The sequence below is a fragment of the Oncorhynchus mykiss genome, chromosome 19 (assembly GCF_057628025.1).
Source record: "Oncorhynchus mykiss isolate SJ-2025 chromosome 19, ASM5762802v1, whole genome shotgun sequence".
NCBI classification, from domain to species: Eukaryota; Metazoa; Chordata; class Actinopteri; order Salmoniformes; family Salmonidae; genus Oncorhynchus; species Oncorhynchus mykiss.
In genome coordinates, this window is record NC_143040.1 from 30,236,832 (window position 1) to 30,259,917 (window position 23,086).

General features: G+C 41.4%; 1 protein-coding gene across 20 annotated transcripts in view; it reads right to left on the reverse strand.

The window, feature by feature from the left end:
* Positions 1 to 23,086, reverse strand: part of LOC110497508 (transmembrane protein 131-like) — a 114,679-nt gene that overhangs the window by 46,337 nt on the left and 45,256 nt on the right. For all 20 annotated transcript variants that reach the window (XM_090210750.1, XM_090210744.1, XM_090210749.1 and 17 more), the window contains 5 exons: positions 22,683 to 22,754; positions 18,078 to 18,201; positions 17,143 to 17,259; positions 16,284 to 16,388; positions 444 to 521 (listed from right to left, as the gene is read on the reverse strand). In XM_090210750.1, coding sequence (XP_090066876.1) covers positions 444 to 521; positions 16,284 to 16,388; positions 17,143 to 17,259; positions 18,078 to 18,201; positions 22,683 to 22,754 — 496 coding nt within the window. The remainder of the gene's footprint in view (positions 1 to 443; positions 522 to 16,283; positions 16,389 to 17,142; positions 17,260 to 18,077; positions 18,202 to 22,682; positions 22,755 to 23,086) is intronic.

Sequence of the window (23,086 nt, forward strand, 5' to 3'; positions counted from 1 at the left end):
ACAGCCACAATTCACGTAACATAGGTCTTATAACTGACTACAGGAGAATAACCCTTGTGATTACCGTGAAGCCAACACGATAGTGAGTACACACAGTTAAAGAGTATTCAGCACTCATGTTGACAATAGTTGAAAAAAAGAATTAAATAAATAGTAAATGGCCATAAGTGCTATGAAAAGTTATTCTTACAGTTAGCATGGAATAAGGACTTTGTCATTTAAATGTTTTGCCCTTTAAAACGCAAATAGGTTGTCTCGAAAATATAAAGTGGTCATACACATGCATATCTGTTTAGTTTGGCATTGTTTATATTTTTATCTCGTGTACATTTTTTTAACTAATGTAAAGTATATTTTGGTCTGTTAAAAATGATAAACAATTTACAATTTACAAATTATAGTGAAAAGGGGGCGGTTTAAAAAAGTGATGAGATGCCCAGTACCTGCGGCTGGCTGTATATGCTCTTGGGTAAACTGCACTCCAGCAGTAGCCCCAGGATAGTGATGTTGGAAGAATCTTCCTGGAAGAGCAAAAACAGAGAACAAAGATCCAATGGCAGAAACATACAATCCAGAGGTTGATAAATCAGCCTTCATCCCAATGCTCTTTGATGAGACAAATAGCTTGAAAAGTCATGTTGATTAGACTAAACAAATTAAAAACAGTTGAATTAATCCAGATTAAATAACAAAATTACATCCACCACTCTTTTAGATGAAAGTCTAACAGGATTTATAAATACCATCATAGCACTGAGACTGCACTTGTGAAGGTGGTAAATGACCTTTTAATGGCGTCAGACCGAGACTCTGCATCTATCCTCGTGGTCCTAGACCTTAGTGCTGCTTTTGATACCATCGATCACCACATTCTTTTGGAGAGATTGGAAACCCAAATTGGTCTACAAGGACAAGTTCTGGCCTGGTTTAGATCTTATCTGTCAGAAAGCTATCAGTTTGTCTATGTGAATGGTTTGTCCTCTGACAAATCAACTGTAAATGTCAGTGTTCCTCAAGGTTCCATTTTAGGACCACTATTGTTTTCACTATATATTTTACCTCTTGGGCATGTCATTCGAAAACGTAATGTTAACTTTCACTGCTATGCGGATGACACAGCTATACATTTCAATGAAACATGGTGAAGCCCCAAAATTGCCCTCGCTAGAAGCCTGTGTTTCAGACATAAGGAAGTGGATGGCTGCAAACGTTCTACTTTTAAACTCGGACAAAACAGAGATGCTTGATCTAGGTCCCAAGAAACAAAGAGATCTTCTGTTGAATCTGACAATTAATCTTGATGGTTGTACAATCGTCTCAAATAAAACTGGGAAGGACCTCGGCGTTACTCTGGACCCTGATCTCATTTTTGACAAACATATTAAGACTGTTTCAAGGACAGCTTTTTTCCATCTACGTAACATTGAAAAAATCAGAAACTTTCTGTCCAAAAATGATGCAGAAAAATGTATCCATGCTTGTGTTACTTCTAGGTTAGAATACTGCAATTCTCTACTTTCCGGCTACCCGGATAAAGCACTAAATAAACTTCAGTTAGTTCTAAATACGGCTGCTCGAATCTTGACTAGAACCCAAAAATTTGATCATATTACTCCAGTGCTAGCCTCCCTACACTGGCTTCTAGTTAAGGCAATGGCTGATTTCAATGTTTTACTGCTAACCTACAAAGCATTACATGGGCTTGCTCCTACCCAACTTTCCCAATTTGGTCCTGCCGTACATACCTACATGTGCGCTACGGTCACAAGACGCAGGCCGCCTAATTGTCCCTAGAATTTCTAAGCAAACAGACAGAGGAAGGGCTTTCTCCTATAGAGCTCAATTTTTATGGAATGGTCTGCCTACCCATGTGAGAGACGCAGACTCGGTCTCAACCTTTAAGTCTTTACTGAAGACTCATCTCTTTAGTGGGTCATATAATTGAGTGTAGTCTGGCCCAGGAGTGTGAAGGTGAACGGAAAGGCTCTGGAGCAACAAACCGCCCTTGCTGTCTCTGCCTGGCCGGTTCCCCTCTCTCCACTGGGATTCTCTGCCTCTAAACCTATTACAGGGGCTGAGTCACTGGCTTACTGGTGCTCTTCCATGCCGTCCCTAGGAGGGGTGCATCACATGAGTGGGTTTAGTTACTGACGTGATCTTTCTGTCTGGGTTGGCACCCCCCCTTGGGTTGTGCTGTGGTGGAGATAATTGTGGGCTATACTAGGCCTTGTCTCAGGATGGTAAATTGGTGGTTGAAGATATTCCTCTAGTGGTGTGGGGGCTGTGCTTTGGCAAAATGGGTGGGGTATATCCTGCCTGTTTGGCCCTGTCCAGGGGTATCATCGGATGGGGCAACAGTGTCTCCTGACCCCTCCTGTCTCAGCCTCCAGTATTTATGCTGCAGTAGTTTATGTGTCGGGGGGCTAGGGTCAGTTTGTTATATCTGGAGTACTTCTCCTGTCCTATTTGGTGTCCTGTGTGAATCTAAGTGTGCATTCTCTAATTCTCTCCTTCTCTCTTTCTTTCTCTCTCTCGGAGGACCTGAGCCCTAGGACCATGCCTCAGGACTACCTGGCATGATGACTCCATGATGACTCCTTGCAGTCCACCTGGCCGTGCTGCTGCTCCAGCTTCAACTGTTCTACCTGCGGCTATGGAACCCTGACCTGTTCACCGGACGTGCTACCTGTCCCAGACCTGCTGTTTTCAACTCTCTAGAGACAGCAGGAGCGGTAGAGATACTCTTAATGATCGGCTATGAAAAGCCAACTGACATTTACTCCTGAGGTGCTGACTTGTTGCACCTCAACAACTACTGTGATTATTATTATTTGACCATGCTGGTCATTCCTAGGTTTTGGTCTTTCTAGGGAGTTTTTCCTAGCCACCGCGCTTCTACACCTGCATTGCTTGCTGTTTGGGGTTTTAGGCTGGGTTTCTGTACAGCACTTTGAGATATCAGCTGATGTACAAAGGGCTATATAAATAAATTGTATTTGATTTGATTTAACATACAATTGAAGTCAGAAGTTTACATACACCTCAGCCAAATACATTTAATCTCAGTTTTTCACAATTCCTGTAATTTAAATCCTAGTAAAAGTTCAGTCTTAGGTCAGTTAGGATCACCACTTTATTTTAAGAATGTGAAATGTCAGGATAATATTAGAGAGAATGACTTATTTCAGCTTTTATTTCTTTTTTCACATTCCTAGTAGATCAGAAGTTTACAAACACTCAATTAGTTTTTAGTAGCATTGCCATTAAATTGTTTAAGTTGGGTCAAATGTTTCAGGTAGCCATCCACAAGCTTCCCACAATAAGTTGGGTGCATTTTGGCCCATTCCTGTAACTGAGTCAGGTTTGTAGGCCTCCTTGCTCGCACACGCATTTTCAGGTCTGCCCTCAAATAGATTGAAGTCAGGGCTTAATGATGGCCACTCCAATACCTTGACGTTGTTGTCCTTAAGCCATTTTGCCACAACTTTGGAAGTATGCTTGGGGTCATTGTCCATTTGGAAGACCCATTTACGACCAAGCTTTAACTTCCTGACTGATGTCTTGAGATGTTGCTTCAATATATCCACGTAATTTTCCAACCTCATGATGCCATTTATTTTGTGAAGTGCACTAGTCCCTCCTGCAGCAAAGCACCCCCACAACATGATGCTGCCACCCCCGTGCTTCATGGTTGGGATGGTGTTCTTCGGCTTGCAAGCCTCCCCATTTTTCCTCCAAACATAACGATGGTCATTATGGCCAAACAGTAACATTTTTATTTCATCAGACCAGAGGACATTTCTCCAAAAAGTACGATCTTTGTCCCCATCTGCACTTGCAAACCGTAATCTTTTTCCTCCAGCATCTTCACAAGGTCGCTGCTGTTGTTCTGGGATTTATTTGCACTTTTTGCAACAAAGTATGTTCATCTCTAGGAGACACGTCTCCTTCCTGAGCGGTATGACATCTGCGTGGTCCCATGGTGTTTGTACTTGCGTACTATTGTTTGTACAGATGAATCTGGTACCTTCAGGTGTTTGGAAATTGCTCCCAAGGGTGAACCAGACTTGTGGAGTTCTACAAAAACATTTCTGAGGTCTTGACTAATTTCTTTTGATTTTCTCATGATGTCAAGCAAAGAGGCACTGAGTTTGAAATACATCCACAGGTACACCTCCAATTGACTCAAATTATGTAAATTAGTCTATCAGAAACTTCTAAAGTCATGACATCATTTTCTGGAATTTTCCAAGCTGTTTAAAGGTACAGACAACTTAGTGTATGTGCAGTGCCTTGCGAAAGTATTCGGCCCCCTTGAACTTTGCGACCTTTTGCCACATTTCAGGCTTCAAACATAAAGATATAAAACTGTATTTTTTTGTGAAGAATCAACAACAAGTGGGACACAATCATGAAGTGGAACTACATTTATTGGATATTTCAAACTTTTTTAACAAATCAAAAACTGAAAAATTGGGCGTGCAAAATTATTCAGCCCCCTTAAGTTAATACTTTGTAGCGCCACCTTTTGCTGCGATTACAGCTGTAAGTCGCTTGGGGTATGTCTCTATCAGTTTTGCACATCGAGAGACTGACATTTTTTCCCATTCCTCCTTGCAAAACAGCTCGAGCTCAGTGAGGTTGGATGGAGAGCATTTGTGAACAGCAGTTTTCAGTTCTTTCCACAGATTCTCGATTGGATTCAGGTCTGGACTTTGACTTGGCCATTCTAACACCTGGATATGTTTTTTTTTGAACCATTCCATTGTAGATTTTGCTTTATGTTTTGGATCATTGTCTTGTTGGAAGACAAATCTCCGTCCCAGTCTCAGGTCTTTTGCAGACTCCATCAGGTTTTCTTCCAGAATGGTCCTGTATTTGGCTCCATCCATCTTCCCATCAATTGGCTCCAAACCATCTTCCCTGTCCCTGCTGAAGAAAAGCAGGCCCAAACCATGATGCTGCCACCACCATGTTTGAGGGGATGTGGAGATGGTGTGTTCAGTGTGATGAGCTGTGTTGCTTTTACGCCAAACATAACGTTTTGCATTGTTGCCAAAAAGTTCAATTTTGGTTTCATCTGACCAGAGCACCTTCTTCCACATGTTTGGTGTGTCTCCCAGGTGGCTTGTGGCAAACTTTAAACGCCACTTTTTATGGATATCTTTAAGAAATGGCTTTCTTCTTGCCACTCTTCCATAAAGGACAGATTTGTGCAATATACGACTGATTGTTGTCCTATGGACAGAGTCTCCCACCTCAGCTGTAGATCTCTGCAGTTCATCCAGAGTGATCATGGGCCTCTTGGCTGCATCTCTGATCAGTCTTCTCCTTGTATGAGCTGAAAGTTTAGAGGGACGGCCAGGTCTTGGTAGATTTGCAGTGGTCTGATACTCCTTCCATTTCAATATTATCGCTTGCACAGTGCTCCTTGGGATGTTTAAATCTTGGGAAATCTTTTTGTATCCAAATCCGGCTTTAAACTTCTTCACAACAGTATCTCGGACCTGCCTGGTGTGTTCCTTGTTCTTCATGATGCTCTCTGTGCTTTTAACGGAGCTCTGAGACTATCACAGTGCAGGTGCATTTATACGGAGACTTGATTACACACAGGTGGATTGTATTTATCATCATTAGTCATTTAGGTCAACATTGGATCATTCAGAGATCCTCACTGAACTTCTGGAGAGAGTTTGCTGCACTGAAAGTAAAGGGGCTGAATAATTTTGCACGCCCAATTTTTCAGTTTTTGAGTTGTTAAAAAAGTTTGAAATATCCAATAAATGTCGATCCACTTCATGATTGTGTCCCACTTGTTGTTGATTCTTCACAAAAAAATACAGTTTTATATCTTTATGTTTGAAGCCTGAAACAAAAAGAGAGCGAGAGAGACAATTTCAACCTCTCCACTAAAGAGAGCCACAGAGAGAAAGAAAGAGAAAGAAAGAGAGAGAGAAATAAAGTGACAGAGAGTAAAGAAATAAAGAGAAGGGGGAACTAAATTTGAATCTGTCTGCTCAAGCTCGGTCTATATTTAAACCTGTTTATGTGTTCAGCAGCTCAACAGGCCATGTTACAGAGACACAAACCACAAACACCATACAGGAACGACTTTACTCTCACAACACCTGTCTAATAATAACGAAACCTCTCATAAAAGTATATCCAGATCAGTGAAGAAACAATGGTTGTGTCCCAGATGGCACCCTATTCCATTTATAGTGCACTTCTTCACCAAAACCCTATTTTCTATATAGTGCACTGGTCAAAAGTTGTGCACTATATAGGCAATAGGGTGCCATTTATTTAAAACGCAGCCCATATGTTGTCTTGTAAAACTTTAGTTTCGCACGCCCTATAGTGCCTTCAGTGCTGTAACAGAAGAAGTGTGTTCAAAATAAGTGGTTGAGTATATAAGTAAACCATACTGTGAAATAACAACGACAATCTTGCCCCCCCCCCAAAAAAAAAACTAGAAGCCAGTCTGAGTGATTGTGGGAACGCAGCCAGGCTGACATTTTGAAACTGCCACCCGCTTCCTGTTGCCGTGGGTAACGTTCCTCCGAAGAAGCCTCGTGCCGCTTTCACTCCTTTCCTTGATGTTTTTAAAAGTGGGTGAGAATACGTGTGTGATGTGACTATTTGCATGCTCCTTGTGTGTGTGTGTGTGTGTGTGTGTGTGTGTGTGTTTGTTTAGACACAAGTGTGTGATTCTGTATACACAAATATAAAAGTGATTGATCATGTGTGTGCATGCATCGACAGTGTCTGCATGCATGAATGTGTATATACCTCGTGTACGTACGTACGCCTCTCATGTAAATGTGTGTTTATGCCTCTGGTTTGTTCGTGTGTGTATGTGTGTGTGTGTGTGTGTGTGTGTGTGTGTGTGTGTGTGTGTGTGTGTGTGTGTGTGTGTGTGTCTTTATGTGTTGGGTTATCTCTGTGTCAGGACTGGCAAATAGGGGAAGTCAGCTGCTGATGGCTATCAGATGTCAGACACAATACAACAACCGGTGTATGTTGTGGTAAATGTGTTTGTTTGTAGGTATGATGTGAGCCTGGAATGCTCATTGTGGAGCTAGAGGAGTTAGAGCCCTGTCGATCTTATCCATGAACATAGACAGGGCTCTAACTCTTCTAGCTCCTCAATGAGATAGGGTGCAGGCCCGGCAGCAGCCAGCTTGCCAGTTTCGTGGAGTCTGCCACTAGCATAGCACAGTCTGTGTAGTCAGCTCAGCTATCTCCATTGAGACCGTGTCTGTGCCTCGATCTAGGTTGGGCAAAACTAAACATGGCGGTGTTCGCCTTAACAATCTCACTGGAATAAAGACCTCCATTCCTGTCATCATTGAAAGAGATTGTGATATCTCACATCTCAAAATAGGGCTCCTTACAGTGCCTTACAAAGTATTTATCCCCCTTGGTGTTTTTCCTATTTTGTTGCATTACAACCTGTAATTTAAATTGATTTTGGGGGGATTACATGTAATGGACATACACAAAAAAGTCCAAATTGGTGAAGTGAAAAAAAATTACTTGTTAAAAAAAAAAGTTTTTTAAGCGAACGGAAAAAAGTGGTGCGTGCATATGTATTCACCCCCTATACTATGAAGCCCCTAAAGAAGATCTGGTGCAAACAATTACCTTCAGAAGTCACATAATTAGTTAAATAAAGTCCACCTGTGTGTAATCTAAGAGTCACATGATCTCAGTATATAAACAACTGTTCTGAAAGGCAAAAATGTCTGCAACACCACTAAGCAAGGGGCACCACCAAGCAAGCGGCACCATGAAGACCAAGGAGCTCTCCAAACAGGTCAGAGATAAAGTTGTGGAGAAGTACAGATCAGGGTTGGGTTATAAAAAAATATCTGAAACTTTGAACATCCAACGGCGCACCATTAAATCCAATATAATTTTTTTTAAAGAATATGACACCACAACAAACCTGCCAAGAGAGGGCCGCCCACCAAAACTCACAGACCAGGCAAGGAGGGCATTAATCAGAGGCAAAAAAGAGACGAAAGATAACCCTAAAGGAGCTGCAAAGCTCCACAGCGGAGATTGGAGTATCTGTCCATAAGAACACTTTAAGCCGTACACTTCACAGAGCTGGGCTTTACGGAAGAGTGGCCAGAAAAAAAGTCATTGCTTAAAGAAAGAAATAAGCAAACACTTTTTGTGTTCACCAAAAGGCATGTGGAAGTCTCCCCAAACATATGGAAGAAGGAACTCTGGTCAGATGAGACTAAAATTGAGCTTTTTGCCCATTAAGGAAAACACTATGTCTAGCGCAAACCAACACCTCTCATCACCCCGGGAACACCATCCACAGTGAAGCATGGTGGTGGAGGCAGCATCATGCTATGGAGATGTTTTTTTATCGGCAGGGACTGGGAAACTGGTCAGAATTTAAGGAATGATGGATGGGGCTAAATACAGGGAAATTCTTGAGGGAAACCTGTTTCAGTCTTCCAGAGGTTTGAGACTGGGACGGATGTTCACCTTCCAGCAGGACAATGACCCTAAGCATACTGCTAAATCATATTGCTAAGTGGTTTAACCTCTCTGGGATATGTGGAACGGTAGCGTCCCACCTCGCCAACAGCCAGTAAAAGTGCAGGGCGCCAAATTCAAAACAACAAAAATCTCATAATTAAAATTCCTCAAGCATACAAGTATTTTACACCATTTTAAAGATAAAATTCTCGTTAATCCGGCCATAGTGTCTGATTTCAAAAAGGCTTTACAGCGTTTGGGCATTTGGTAAACAAATCCAAACACGCGTGCAGGTCCAGTCTAACTTCGGACGAAAAGTTCAAAAAGTTATATCACATGTCGTAGGAACATATCAAACTAAGTATAGAATCAATCTTTAGGATGTTTTTATCATAAATCTTCAATAATGTTCCAAAAGGAGAATTTCTATGTCTGTAGAAAAGCAATGGAACGAGAGCTAACTCTCTCGTGACCGCGCGTCACGAGCCTGTGGCACTCTGCCAGACACCTGGCTCAATCCCCTCTCATTCAGCCCCCCTTCATAGTAGAAGCCTCAAACAAAGTTCTAAAGACTGTTGAAATCTAGTGAAAGCCTTAGGAAGTGCAATATGACCCAATTTATACTGTATATTGGAATGGCAAAGAGTTGTAAAAACTACAAACCTCAGATTTCCCACTTACTGGTTGGATTTTTCTCAGGTTTTCACCTGCCATATGAGTTCTGTTATACTCACAGACATCATTCAAACAGTTTTACAATACTACAATACTACTAATAATATGCATATATTAGCATCTGGGACAGAGTAGCAGGCAGTTTACTCTGGACACCTTATTCATCCAAGCTACTCAATACTGCCCCCATGTCACCAAGAAGTTAAGGGGAAACATTTAAATGTCTTGGAATGGCCTAGTCAAACCTCAATCCAATTGAGAATCTGTGGTATGACTTAAAGATGGCTGTACACCAGCGGAACCCATCCAACTTGAAGGAGCTGGAGCAGTTTTGCCTTGAAGAACGGGCAAAAATTCCAGTGGCTAGATGTGCAACACTTAGAGACATTCCCCAAGCTGTAATTACTGCAAAAGGTGGCTTTACAAAGTATTGACTTGGGGGGTGAATAGTTATGCACGTTCAAGTTTTGTGTTGTTTGTTTCACAATAAAAAATATTTTGCATCTTCAAAGTGGTAGGCATGTTGTGTAAATCAAATGATACAACCTCCCCCCCCAAAAAAAATCAATTTGAACTACTTTCGCAAGCCACTTTAATGTTAGATCTCTCACTTTCAAGGCAGTTATAGTCAATGAATTAATCACTAATCATAATCTTGATGTGATTTGCCTGACTGAAACACGGCTTAAGCCTGATGAATTTACTCTGTTAAATGAGGCCTCTCCTTCTGGTTACACTAGTGACTATATCCCCCGCGCATCCCGCAAAGGCGGAGGTGCTGCTAACATTTACAATACCAAATTTTAATTTACAAAAAAAATGATGACTGCATTTTTTTCTTTTGAGCTTCTAGTCATGAAATCAATGCAGCCTACTAAATCACTTTTTATAGCTTTTTATAGCGGTCCTCATTGAGTTCCCTGAATTCCTATCGGACCTTGTAGTCATGGCAGATTCTAATTTTTGGTAACTTTAATATTGACATGGAAAAGTCCACAGACCCACTCCAAAAGGCTTTCGGAGCCATCATCGACTCAGTGGGTTTTGTCCAACATGTCTCCGGACCTACTCACTGCCACAGTCATACTCTGGACCAAGTTTTGTCACATGGAATAAATATTGTGTATCTTAATGTTTTTCCTCATAATCCTGGACTATCGGACCACCATTTTATTATGTTTGCAATCACAACAAATAATCTGCTCAGACCCCAACCGAGGCTCATCAAAAGCTGTGCTATAAATTCTTGAACAACCAAAAGATTCCTAGATAACCTTATAGACTCCCTCTACCTACCCAAAGACGTCAGAGTACAACAATCGTTTAACCACCTAACTGAGGACCTAAATTTAACCTTGCGTAATACCCTAGATGCAGTCACAACTAGAGGTTGACCGATTAATCGGAATGGCTGATTAATTAGGGCCAATTTAAAGTTTTCATAACAATCGGAAATCGGTATTTTTGGAAACTGATTTGGCCGATTTTATTATTATTATTATTTTTACAACTTTATTTAATTAGGCAAGTCAGTTAAGAACACATTCTTATTTTCAATGACGGCCTAGGAACAACTGCCTTGTTCAGGGGCAGAACGACAGATTTTTTACCTTGTCAGCTCAGGGATTCAATCTTGCAACCTTACGGTTAACTAGTCCAACGCTCTAACCACCTGCTTTACATTGCACTCCACAAGAAGCCTGCCTGTTACGAGAATGCAGAAAGAAGCCAAGGTAAGTTGCTAGCTAGCATTAAACTTATCTTATAAAAAACAATCAATCAATCAATCATAATCACTAGTTAACTACACATGGTTGATGATATTACTAGTTTATCTAGCGTGTCCTGCGTTGCATATAATCGATGCGGTGCGCATTCGCGAAAAAGGACTGTCGTTGCTCCAACGTGTACCTAAACATAAACATCAATGCCTTTCTTAAAATCAATACACAGGTATATATTTTTTAACCTGCATATTTACACCTGCTAACATGAATTTATTTTAACTAGGGAAAATGTGTCACTTCTAACACAACAGAGTCAGGGTATATGCAGCAGTTTGGGCCACCTGGCTCGTTGCGAACTGTGTGAAGACTATTTCTTCCTAACAAAGACAGCTAACTTCGCCAAACGGGGGATGATTTAACAAAAGCGCATAATCGTTGCACGACTGTACCTAACCATAAACATCAATGCCTTTCTTAAAATCAATACACAGAAGTATATATTTTTAAACCTGCATATTTACCTAAAATAAATCCAGGTTAGCAGGCAATATTAACCAGTTGAAATTGTGTCACTTCTCTTGCGTTCATTGCACGCAGAGTAAGGGTATATGCAACAGTTTGGGCCGCCTGGCTCGTTGCGAACTAATTTGCCAGAATTTTATGTAATTATGACATAACATTGAAGATCATGCAATGCAACCGGAAGGATTTAGACTTACGGATGCCACCCGTTAGATAAAATACGGAACAGTTCGGTATTTCACTGAAAGAATAAACGTTTTGTTTTCGAGATGATAGTTTCCGTATTCTACCATATTAATGACCTAAGGCTCGTATTTCTGTGTGTTATTATGTTATAATTAAGTCTATGATTTGATATTTGATGGAGAAGTCTAACTGAGAGGTGGTAGGCAGCAGCAGGCTCGTAAGCATTCATTCAAACAGCATTTTCATGCGTTTTGCCAGCAGCTCTTTGCAATGCTTCAAGCATTGCGCTGTTTATGACTTCAAGCCTATCAACTCCCGAGATTAGGCTGGTGTAACCGATGTGAAATGGCTAGCTAGTTAGCGGGCTGTGCGCTAATATTGTTTCAAACGTCACTCGCTCTGAGACTTGGAGTAGTTGTTCCCCTTGCTCTGCATGGGTAACGCTGCTTCGAGGGTGGCTGTTGTCGATGTGTTCCTGGTTCGAGCCCAGGTAGGAGCAAGGAGAGGGACGAAAGCTATACTGTTACACTGGCAATAGTAAAGTGCCTATAAGAACATCCAATAGTCAAAGGTATATGAAATACAAATCGTATAGAGAGAAATAGTCCTATAATTCCTATAATAACTACAACCTAAAACTTCTTACCTGGGAATATTGAAGACTCATGTTAAAAGGAACCACCAGCTTTCATATGTTCTCATGTTCTGAGCAAGGAACTTAAATGTTAGCTTTCTTACATGGCACATATTGCACTTTTAGTTTCTTCGCCAACACTTTGTTTTTGCATTATTTAACTTCTCTAGGGTAGGGGGCAGCATTTGGAATTTTGGATGAAAGGCATACCCAAATTAAACAGCCTTCTACTCGGGCCCAGAAGATAGGAATTGCATATAATTAGATTTGGATAGAAAAAACTTTAAAGTTTCCAAAACTGTTAACATAATGTCTGTGAGTATAACAGAACTGATTTGGCAGGCGAAAACCTGAGGAAAATCCATTCAGGAAGTAGGATTATTTTGTTGTTGTAGTTTTCTATTCAATGCCATTTACAGTATCCATTGACTTAGGACTCAAATTGCCCTTCCTAAATTGTTTCAGGCTTGTATTCTGAAAAATGAGGGAGTAAGAGCAGTCTGACTGAATGGACCCTGCCGTGTCAGAGCTTTTTCATGCGCACAACCAGAGAGAGTGCCTTTCTTGTTTACCTTTTATATTGCCGACGTTATTGTCCGGTTGAAATATTATAGATCATTTAGGCTAAAAACAACCTGAGGGTGGATATAAACATCGTTTGACATGTTTCTATGAACTTTACGGATACAATTTGGATGTTTTTCTGCCTGTTGTGACTGCGTTTGAGCCTGTGGATCACTGAAGAAAACGCGAACAAAACTGAGGTTTTCGGATATAAAGAGAGACTTTATCGAACAAAAGGAACATCTATTGAATAAATGAATGTCTTCTGAGTGCAAACATATGAAGATCATCAAAGGTAAGGGATTAATTTTATGTCTATTTCTGACTTGTGTAACTCTTCTACTTGGCTGGTTACTGTTTGTAATGATTTGTCTGCTGGGCTATGTTCTCAAATAATTGTAAGGTATGATTTTGCCGTAAAGCATTTTTTAAATCTGACACTGTGGTTGGATTCACAAGAAGTTCATCTTTAAACCTATGTTTAATAGTTGTATTTTTTCTGAATTTTTTATAATGAGTATTTCTGAATTTGGCGCTCTGCAATCTCACTGGATGTTGGCCAGGTGGGACACCCTAGAGAGGTTAAACCAAATTGAACATGTTTCATTATTTATTTGAGGCTAAATTGATTTAATTGATGTATTATATTAAGTTAAAATAAGTGTTCATTCAGTATTGTTGTAATTGTCATTATTACAAATACATTTTAAAAATAAATTTGAAAAAAAAAAAAAACGGCCGATTAATCGATATCTGCTTTAACTGGTCCTCCAATAATTGGTATCGGCGGTGAAAAATCATAATCGATCAACCTCTAGTCGCAACCCTAAGAAACTAGATTCCTGGTATACAGAAAATACCCGAGCCTTGTAGCAAGCTTCCAGAAAATTGGAATAGAAATGGCGCTTCACCAAACTGGAAGTCTTCTAGCTATGAAAGACAGTACCATGCAGTAACGAAGACCCCACATTTCTTGAGCAATCATCCTATTTTTCCAACTTAATTGAGGAGAATAAGAACAATCCAAAATGTATTTTTGATACTGTTGTAAAGCTAACTAAAAAGCAGCATTCCCCAAGAGAGGATGGCTTTCACTTCAGCAGTGATACATTCATGAACTTATTTGACGAAAAGAGCATGATCATTAGAAAGCAAATTACAGACTCCTCTTTAAATCTGCGTATTTCTCCAAAGCTCAGTTGTCCTGAGTCTGCACAACACTGCCAGGACCTAGGATCAAGGGAGACACTATCATTCTTTAATCCTATATCTCTCGACACACTAATGAAACCTTATGGCTGCATACTGGACCCTATTCCAACTAAACTACTGAAAGAGCTGCTTCCTGTGCTTGGCCCTCCTATGTTGAACATAATAAATGGCTCCCTATCCACCAGATGTGTACCAAAGCCTATCTTGAAAAAGCCAACCCTTGACCCAGAAAAAAACTAAAAAACTAAATTGGCCTATATCAAATCTCCCATTCCTCTCAATTTAAAAAAAAAAAGCAACTCACTGCCTTGCTGAAGACAAACAATGTATACGAAACGGTTCAGTCTGATTTATGACCCCATCATAGCACTGAGACTGCACTCGTGAAGGTGGTAAATTAAATTTTAATGGCGTCAGACCAAGGCTCTGCATCTGTCCTCGTGCTCCTAGACCTTAGTGCTGCTTTTGATACCATCGATCACCACATCATTTTGGAGAGATTGGAAACCCAAATTGGTCTACACGGACAAGCTCTGGCCTGGTTAAGATCTTATCTGTCGGAAAGATATCAGTTTGTCTCTGTGGATGGTTTGTCCTCTGAGAAATCAACTGTAACTTTCGGTGTTCCTCAAGGTTCTGTTTTAAGACCACTATTGTTTTCACAATATATTTTACCTCTTGGTGATGTCATTCAGAAACATAATGTAACTTTCACTGCTATGCGGATGATACACAGCTGTACATTTCAATGAAACATGGTGAAGGCCCAAATTTGCCCTCCCTGGAAGACTGTGTTTCAGACATTTGGAAGTGGATGGCGGCAAATGTTGTACTTTTAAACTCGGACAAAACAAAGATGCTTGTTCTAGGTCCCAAGAAACAAAATATCTTCTGTTGGATATCAATATTGATGGTTGTACAGTCGTCTCAAATAAAACTGAAGGACATTAGCGTTACTCTGGACCCTGATCTCTCTTTTGACGAACATATCAAGACTGTTTCAAGGATAGCTTTTTAACATTGCAAAAATCAGAAACTTTGTCCAAAAATGATGCAGAAGAATTCCTCCATGCTTTTGTCACTTCTAGATTAGACGACTGCAATGCTCTACTTTCTAGCTACCCGGATAAAGCAATAAATAAACTTCAGTTAGTGCTAAACACGGCTGCTCGAATCTTGAATAGAACCATATCATATTACTCCAGTGATAGACTATCTACACAGGCTTCCTGTTAAGGCTAGGGCTGATTTCAAGGTTTTACTGCAAACCTACAAAGCTTTACATGGGCTTGCTCCTACCTTGCTCCTCCTAGGCTATACTCCGCCGTAGGCTATACTCCGCCGTAGGCTATACTCCGCCGTAGGCTATAGTCCGCCATATCTCTCTAGTGGTGTGAGGGCTGTGCTTTGGCAAAGTCGGTGGGGTTATATCCTGCCTGGTTGGACAGGGCCACAGTGTCTCCCAACCCCTCCTGTCTCAGCCTCCAGTAATTATGCTGCAATAGTTTATGTGTCGGAGGGCTAGGGTTAGTCTGTTATATCTGGAGTATTTCTCCTGTCTTATCCAGTGTCCTGTGCGAATTTAATTGTTCTCTCTCTCTCTTTTCTCTCTTCTCTCGATGGACCTGAGCCCTAGGACCATGCCTCAGAACTACCTGACCTGATGACTCCTTTCTGTCCCCAGTCCACTTGGTCATGCTGCTGCTCCAGTTTCAACTCTTCTGCCTGCGGCTATGGAACCCTAACCTGTTCACCGGAATTGCTACCGCATCTGCTGTCTCTAACTCTGAATGATCGGCTATGAAAAGCCAACTGACATTTACTCCTGAGGTGCTGACCTGTTGTTATTTGACCCTGCTGGTCATCTATGAACGTTTGAACATCTTGGCCATGTACTGTTATAATCTCCACTCGGCACAGCCAGAAGAGGACTGGCCACCACTCAGAGCCTGGTTCCTCTCTAGGTTTCTTCCTAGGTTCCTGCCTTTCTAGGGAGTTTTTCCTAGCCACCGTGCTTCTACATCTGCATTGCTTGCTGTTTGGAGTTTTAGACTGGGTTTCTGTAGAGCACTTGGTGACATCGGCTGATGTAAAAAGGGCTTTGTAAATACATTTGATTGATTTGTGTGTGGCATTATGGTACATGTTGAGGTAAACATATCTATCCTGTTGCCACATGTTGTCTGTTGACTTTCTTGTCCAGGAACAATTGCCTGTTGGGAAATAAATAAAGTGTATCAAGTTGAATGGAATGGACGTACCTGAGTTTGGCTCAGCTTGATGCTCTGGATGTGGGGGAATATGAGGACGCTGTCCTTCCTATAGACCCCCTTTAAAGAGCCCCGGTGGACACCCAACCCCAAAACCTGAATGAAAGGACATCACTATTAAGGGACCGTTCATATAAATTACTAAAATTACTTATTTTACCTTGAGAGATATTTAATGTGTCAGAAGAGAGAGCAATTCAAAAGTGGAGTTTTGTTTACTTGGCCATTTTAAAAGGGACTGATTAGACCACAGAATATTAAATCACAAAACAAAGAGTGTGAATGAATCCAAGGTAGCATGTTAATATTGCTTATACTAATAGAGGCCATGAAGTATACAACCCTAGAGAGTGGATCATCTTAATATCACAATACCCATAGCTTATTCAATGGAAACATAAGTCATTTAATGATTGGGTAAATTGTCCCTTTTCACTGATAAACAGTATATATTTAGGCATAGGCACCCTTATCTCCCTACCAAGAACCATGAAATAATGCTTAATTAACTATTAATAGTGCTTATGTCACTCTTAACACCCATCTGCTTTGATGAGTCTTTAAAGGTCAGGGGTCATGGGTGCCAAATATCACATCATAGCAGTTACTTCCTGTGTTGCAAAACTGTTGCAAAACTAACTTCCACCGGGCACACAATGTTCTTTTTTAGACCGTTTAAAAAAAAATGGTTGTGGGTCAGGGCATACGTCCCAAATAGAACCCTAGTCTATAGTGCACTACTTTTGACCAGAGTCATGTGTGCACTGGTGAAAAGTAGTGCACTAAATAGGGAGCCGTTTGTGAAGCAGAACGGGTAGTGTTAGTATCATATGCTCGTATGACTACTGACCTGGTAAGAGAGCACCCCATGGGCTGATGTGTTTATAAATAATGAGTTTTCTATGATGCCCTCCTCTGTCGGGAGGAAGACGAGTTTAAATGAGGCCTTCCCTCGGGGTGGGATTACCTGAAAGCAGACAGGACACGGGGTCAGGGTTCACCGAAGGCAACGACTATGTTACAATGTCCATACTAGCATGACTTTATACATGACTTCACTCTCAGTGGTATGCTGGTGAGCACACAACTTCCAACACTTTATATATATTTGTTCTTAAGTCAGTTATGAACAAATTCTTATCTACAATGACGGCCTACCCCAGCCAAACCCGGACGATGCTGGGCATATTGTGTGCCGCCCTATGGGACTGCCAATCACAGCCGGATGTGATACAGAATCGAACCAGGGACTGTAGTGATACCTCTTGCACTGAGATGCAGTGCCTTAGACCGCTGCCCCACATGGGAGCGCAGAGCTCAGCATATTGAAGAATCATGCTGAGAATGAGGCCTTGTGTGAATGAATCGTGGGCTAATTTCAACGTGAAATCAATAGGAGAAAATGTGATATGCAATGTTGTAACATGCACTGTTGTCAGATTGTGATGCAATGCGGTTGTGCTTGGTATACTTTCTAAGCAGAGCATTGAAACCCAAATTCTGTGGGTTTCAATGGCAGTTTGAGAGTTTAAATAGCTGTACTGGTGGCCCAAGGGACTGACATGAGAAAGAGGGGGGAGTAGAGAGAAGTAGATGAAGAGAGAGCAGAGAAAAACAGTGTGAGTGAGAAAAGGAGAGAGAGAGCGCAAGGGAGAGAAACAAACAGAGAGAAAGAGGAGAGGGAAGCAAAATAGAGATTGTAGGGAGAAGTTGGATGAACGTGGGTGTGGTTGAGTGAGAGAGGGAGGGAGTGTCTGAGTGAAGGAAGGGCACACACACACTCACCCTTCTGTGGAACGAAGGCATGTGAAAATGTCTGCTGGATGTAAACATCGACACCAATGTCACTGGGAGTTCCTGGCTGGGGTTGTGTATGTATATGGTTTCAGCTCTTGGCAGCCCCAGTGGCCTAGAGAGATAGAGATGGAGAGAGATGGACATAACAAGCACCACTCATTGTTCTATCCAGGCATTGTAAACATCAAGCTATACTGAACAAAAATATAAAAGCAACATGCAACAATTTGAAGGGGCATGGATCAGAAAACCAGTCAGTATCTGGTGTGACCACCATTTGCCTCATGCAGTGAGACATCTCCCTTGCATAGAGCTGATCAGGCTGTTGATGGTGGCATGTGCAATGTTGCCCCAATCCTCTTCTGTGAAGTTACTGGATGTTGGCGGGAACTAGAACACATCGATCCAGAGCCTCGTAGACGTTGAACCAGAGCATTCCAAACATGCTCAATGGTTGACATGTCTGGTGAGTATGCCGACCATGGAAAAACTGGGACATTTTTAGCTTCCAAGAATTGTGTACAGATTCTTGCGACATGGAGCCGTGCGTTATCATGCTGAAACATGAGGGGATGGCGGTGGATGAATGGCACGACAATGGACCTCGTCATGGCATCTCTGTGCATTTAAATTGCTATCGATAAAACGCTAATTGTGTTCATTGTCTGTAGCTTATGCCTGCCCATAGCATAACCTCCCCGTCAACAACGTCGACATCAGCTAGCTGCTCGCCCACACATGTGGTTTACGGTTGTGAGTACGGTTGGACGTACTGCCAAATTCTCTAAAACGACGTTGGAGGCGGCTTATGGTAGAGAAATTAACATTCAATTATCTGGCAAAAGCTCTGGCGGACATTCCTGCAGTCGGCATGCCAATTGCACACTCCCTCAAAACTTGAGACATCTGTGGTATTGTGTTGTGTGACAAAGCTGCACATTTTTGAGTATATTTTATTGTCCCAAGCACAAGGTGCACCTGTTTAATGATCATGCTGTTTAATCAGTGTAAAATACTTTCTAGCATTCAGACATCGACAAAGTAACATTTGTAAACTACTATGAAACTAACTTTTGTTTAAGTACAATTTAGACATTGCTACCCCATTTGCAGTTTTACCATGATTACATTCTAGTTACCACTGTAGTTACACAGTAATATCAGGGCATAACTGTGCGACTCAATGCAAAGTGTTTCCGGTTGTGTCAACATTGACATAGCATCAACGCATGAGGTAGAACTGTCCCTTAATAGTAATGTTTCCTCTAGGTAGGATCAGCTTCCCCTCCTCCAATTCTAACCTTAACCATTTGTGGGAGAAATTCAAAATTGACTCAAGATCTGTGTCTAGGGGCAACTTCACCCTACAACATTTTGCTGATGACAAGTTAACACTTCCTGGAAACGAGGAAGGCACTTTTGCTCATCTGACACTTCTCTGGGGCCGACATCAAAGGAGTTCAAATCAACCAACAAAAAAAAACTGAGCGCAGGCTGGTATTAAAAGGTCTATGGTGACCTTTGGAGCTACGCTTAGCGCTCTCTGTTTAGCCTTTTAATATTTTGATGTGTTTGTAATAAAAAGGGGGACCAGCAATATAGTCACCACAGTGTCACCACAGTTCTGTAAATGTCACTCTTAAAGGCTAGGCTTGCAGATAAAAAAAGTAAATAGCTGCAGGTGCAAGCGTTCCTCATTCTAGTGTCATCATAACCACAAGCAAAACATATATATATATATATATATGTGATAGTAACCTTTAGAGCTACTGTACAATGTGAAGTCATTGGATAGGTCAAACTCAATTTCCTAACGTGATTAAGTTAAACAGATACAGTTGAAGTCGGAAGTTTACATACACTCAGGTTGGAGTCATTAAAACTGATTTTTCAACCACTCCACTAATTTCTTGTTAACAAACTATAGTTTTGGCAAGTTGGTTAGGACATCTACTTTGTGCACGATACATGTAATCTTTCCAACAATTGTTTACAGACAGATTATTTCACTTATAAATCACTGTATCACAAGTCCAGTGGGTCAGAAGTTTACATACACTAAGTTGACTATGCCTTTAAACAGCTTGGAAAATTCCAGAAAATTATGTCATGGCTTTAGAACCTTCTGATAGGCTAATTGACATAATTTGAGTCAATTGGAGGTGTACCTGTGGATGTATTTCAAGGCCTACCTTCAAACTCAGTGCCTCTTTGCTTGACATCATAGGAAAATCAAAAGAAAATCAGCCAAGACCTCCGCAAGTCTGGTTCATCCTTTGGAGCAATTTCCAAACGCCTGAAGGTACCACGTTCATCTGTACAAACAATAGTATGCCACTATAAACACCATGGGACCACGCAGCCGTCATACCGCTCAGGAAGGAGACGAGTTCTGTCTCCTAGAGATGAACGTACTTTGGTGCGAAAAGTGCAAATTAAACCCAGAACAACAGCAAAGGACCTTGTGAAGATGCTGGAGGAAACAGGTACAAAAGTATCTATATTCACAGTAAAACGAGTCCTATATCGACATAACCTGAAAGTCCTCTCAACAAGGAAGAAGCCACTGCTCCAAAACCGCCATAAAAAAAGACAGACTACGGTTTGCAAGTGCACATGGGGACAAAGATCGTACTTTTTGGAGAAATGTCCTCTGGTCTGATGAAACAAACATATTACTGTTTGGCCAAAATGACCATTGTTATGTTTGGAGGAAAGAGGGGGAGGCTTGCAAGCCAAAATGGCTTAAGGACAACAAAGTCAAGGTATTGGAGTGGCCATCACAAAGCCCTGACCTCAATCCTATAGAAAATTTGTGGGCAGAACTGAAAAGGCGTGTGCGAGCAACGAGGCCTACACCAGCTCTGTCAGGAGGAATGGGCCAAAATTCACCCAACTTATTGTGGGAAGCTTGTGGAAGGCTACCCGAAACGTTTGACCCAAGTTAAACAATTTAAAGGCAATGCTACAAAATACTAGTTAAGTGTATGTAAACTTCTGATCCACTGGGAATGTGATGAAAGAAATAAAAGCTGAAATAAAATCATTCTCTCTACTATTATTCTGACATTTCACATTCTAAAATAGAGTGGTGATCCTGACTGACCTGGGATTTTTACTAGGATTAAATGTCAGGAATTGTGAAAAACTGAGTTGAAATGTATTTGGCCAAGTTGTAAACTTCTTACTTCAACTGTAGATGTGTTTTAGCCTATTTTATAATACATACATTTTATATAATCTACGTTTCCTCAAATCAATGCTGATGGCAATGACAAGAATTCCATCCACTTTATGCGAAGCTACTGCCTGTCCTATCCACTCATAACACATGACTGGGGACCTGCATTGTAGTGGGGACAGGGTGTTTGTTGTGTGTTTAAACAACGGGATGACAGTAAATACTGCGAAAGTAGTGCACTACACATCGTGAATAGTGTGTCCATATGGCTCTGGTAAAAGTAGTGCATTATATAGGGAATACCATGCCATTGGGCTCTGGTCAAAGTAGTGCACTATATAGGAAAGAGGGTGACATTTGGGACAAAACCTTAGTCAATAAGGGTCTCTTTGGGCATGCCTGGGTCCCTCTGCACTGCCAGGCAAACAGAGAGAGGAGGGTGTGCTAATGTTGCAAATCAACACAGTATATTGCCAGTGCTGAAATGACTGGGTCGTTGGGTTAGCCTAGTTAGCGAGAGGCTAGCAAGGCTAGTGGGCATGGATCAGGATGAGTTTAACACCTTGCGCTGGTGTGCTTGTGTTATGTTATGCCTGCTTTGCTTGATGCCACTGTGGCAAAACAAGGGCGTGGAATTTTAATGTTTAAACAATTCAGTCATATAGCAACCGTTGTCTGTAGCAATAAGGTATGGATGAGGATACATCCTAGGTCGGACCTAATGTTTCCTAGTTTGTTCATTATAATCTACACCGAAAGGTTGGGAATGGGGTATTTCTCAGATTTAGCAACAGAACTAATTAACGAATAGATATCTTGGACACTTGGACCAATAGATAAAGAAAATTAAATGGGAAATAAACGTAGACCTCCAAGCACAACAAAGAGTCTCGCTATTCTGGTGGTTGTTTTGGGAGCAAGGAGCCAAACAGCAGAGTTCTAAACCTTTCCCCTTGGGTCTGACCCTCTCTCTTATTCAGTCTCGGGCTGATGGGAAGAGAGCTGAGCTGCTCATGGTCGTCGCCTGTCTGTTCCTTTGGCTTCCTCTGCATTTAAAAGGCCCCTCTCCGCTTTATACAGAGAGCTTTTCCTCTTGTACGGCTTTTTATCATCACTTTCTATGGCTTTAGTTCTTCTTGGGGGCTTCCGGTGACATAATCCAGACAAGGTTAGGTAAAGATGACAGATATTTTGCTGATTTTGTCATACGATGCTATTCTAAATGCTTTTTCCACATTACTCTTATAACTGTCGGATTGTGATTTGGAGTCGGTGTCTTTTGCACCCATGTGTACTCTAAAACGAGGTGGTTGGTTATAGTAGCTCCAAACACAGGATTTATCAATGTCTTTACATTGGCTTATGTTTATGAATCCTTTTCTTCGAAACCAGGAAGTGAGACAAAAACTCACTGTGTCCCAAACTCCAGCGATGGCGGCTGGAAGCGCAGCGGCCTTCCATTCTCCGGCACGTAGAACGAGGAGCTGGCGAAAGAAAGACAAAAAGAGAAGAACACATTTATATACACGTACACCATATCAACTCAATGAGTTCCAATGGGACCTTATCATTCGAAACAAGTGAGCGCTAGGGCGACTTGGCAAATGTTGACCCTCCTGCCTAAAAACGCAGCCAGAGTGGTGGCGAAATTTAGACTCCTCTGTGAGACACTTGAGCATGCTACTCATTAAAAAAAAATAGATATGCACTTTTTTCTTCGTTGCAAAACATTTTAGAAAGTTTTCCGATGCCGTAATGAACATGCCCCTGCATTGCACTACAGGTGAGCGTCGATGCACGCGGCAAAAACAACGAA